This window comes from Entamoeba invadens (genome assembly GCF_000330505.1).
Source record: "Entamoeba invadens IP1 unplaced genomic scaffold scaff_1105074726613, whole genome shotgun sequence".
Lineage (NCBI taxonomy): Eukaryota > Evosea > Mastigamoebida > Endamoebidae > Entamoeba > Entamoeba invadens.
Window position 1 is genome coordinate 16464 of NW_004191869.1, and position 1089 is coordinate 17552.

The following is a 1089-nucleotide window of genomic DNA, read 5'->3' on the forward strand; positions in this document are numbered from 1 at the left end:
AATGCGTTTTTGTGACAATTATTTGATATGAAAAAAATAAGGAATTATGATTGAACAGTTTGAAAACAAAAAAAGAAATGGGTGTATCGTACTGTACAATTAATATAATTACTACTTAATTGATAACAAATTTATCTTTTTATTAATTAATTTCGTTTTCTATTTTAAAAATTACTATTCTATTATATAATATTATAATAACAATTTAAAATTAACATTTGTAATTCGTCTTAATAACTTTTCATTTTTAATGATTATATAAACGAAATAATTATTTAAATTTTTGTTTTCAAAACAACTTATTTATGTTTTTATAGTAAATAAATACAGTAAAAATAATTCAATTGTTTTTTTGACAAATAAAAAGGATATAAAATGTCTTTGTTTACTTATGTTTGTGTTGAACGGTTGAATAAATTGTTTGTTCGTCTTCTTTGTTTCCTCCAAGTGTTCGTACAGCTGAGTAATCAACTTTTTGTTCTTCTTTATCTTGTTTCCAAATAGGATAGTAAATTCCTTCATTTTTAGAACCTTCTTTTAAAGATGTTTTTGAATGGGAACTTGTTGTAGATTCTTTCCGTTTTACAGTGTTTGATAAATCATTATAAGGAAGTTGATAATCTTCAGAAAGGCTTGGAGATTTGGGCACGGAATAACTCCTTCGATCTGAATCATAACCGCCCACTGCTCCTTCGTCTTGAGGTTCGATGGCATCAAATGGATTTGAATAATCTGATTCGGGCTTTCTTAAAAATCCAATTGGTCGATTTTGGACCGGTTTTTGTCTTTTTAGTCCTCTTCTAATGGCACCATGTTCTTGTGTTGTTGGAGAAATTGGTCTAACCGGGAAATGTGTCTTTGGGGTTTCGGATTTTAATTCTTCGCCTTCTATGTGTATTTCACTGTCACTAAAATCTTTATATAAAACAATTTTATACCTTTTTGAAATATCTTTACCAGAAACTTCTATATATGTACAAAATTCTTTAAGATTTGAAATTGCGATTGGAATGTTATATCTTGATTGAAACAATGGGTATCTACTCAGTACAATGAAAAGTCTCAACAACTTTTCAAAAAGTGAATGTG

General features: G+C 27.6%; 1 protein-coding gene across 1 annotated transcript; it reads right to left on the reverse strand.

The window, feature by feature from the left end:
• Positions 1-385: 385 nt before the first annotated feature.
• On the reverse strand, positions 386-1060 carry EIN_035370 (Hypothetical protein; the record flags this gene model as incomplete). The annotated part of the gene is made up of 1 exon (XM_004185608.1): positions 386-1060. A coding segment is annotated over one exon (675 nt), but the record flags the coding sequence as incomplete, so codon positions are not given.
• Between the last annotated feature and the right edge of the window lie 29 nt (positions 1061-1089).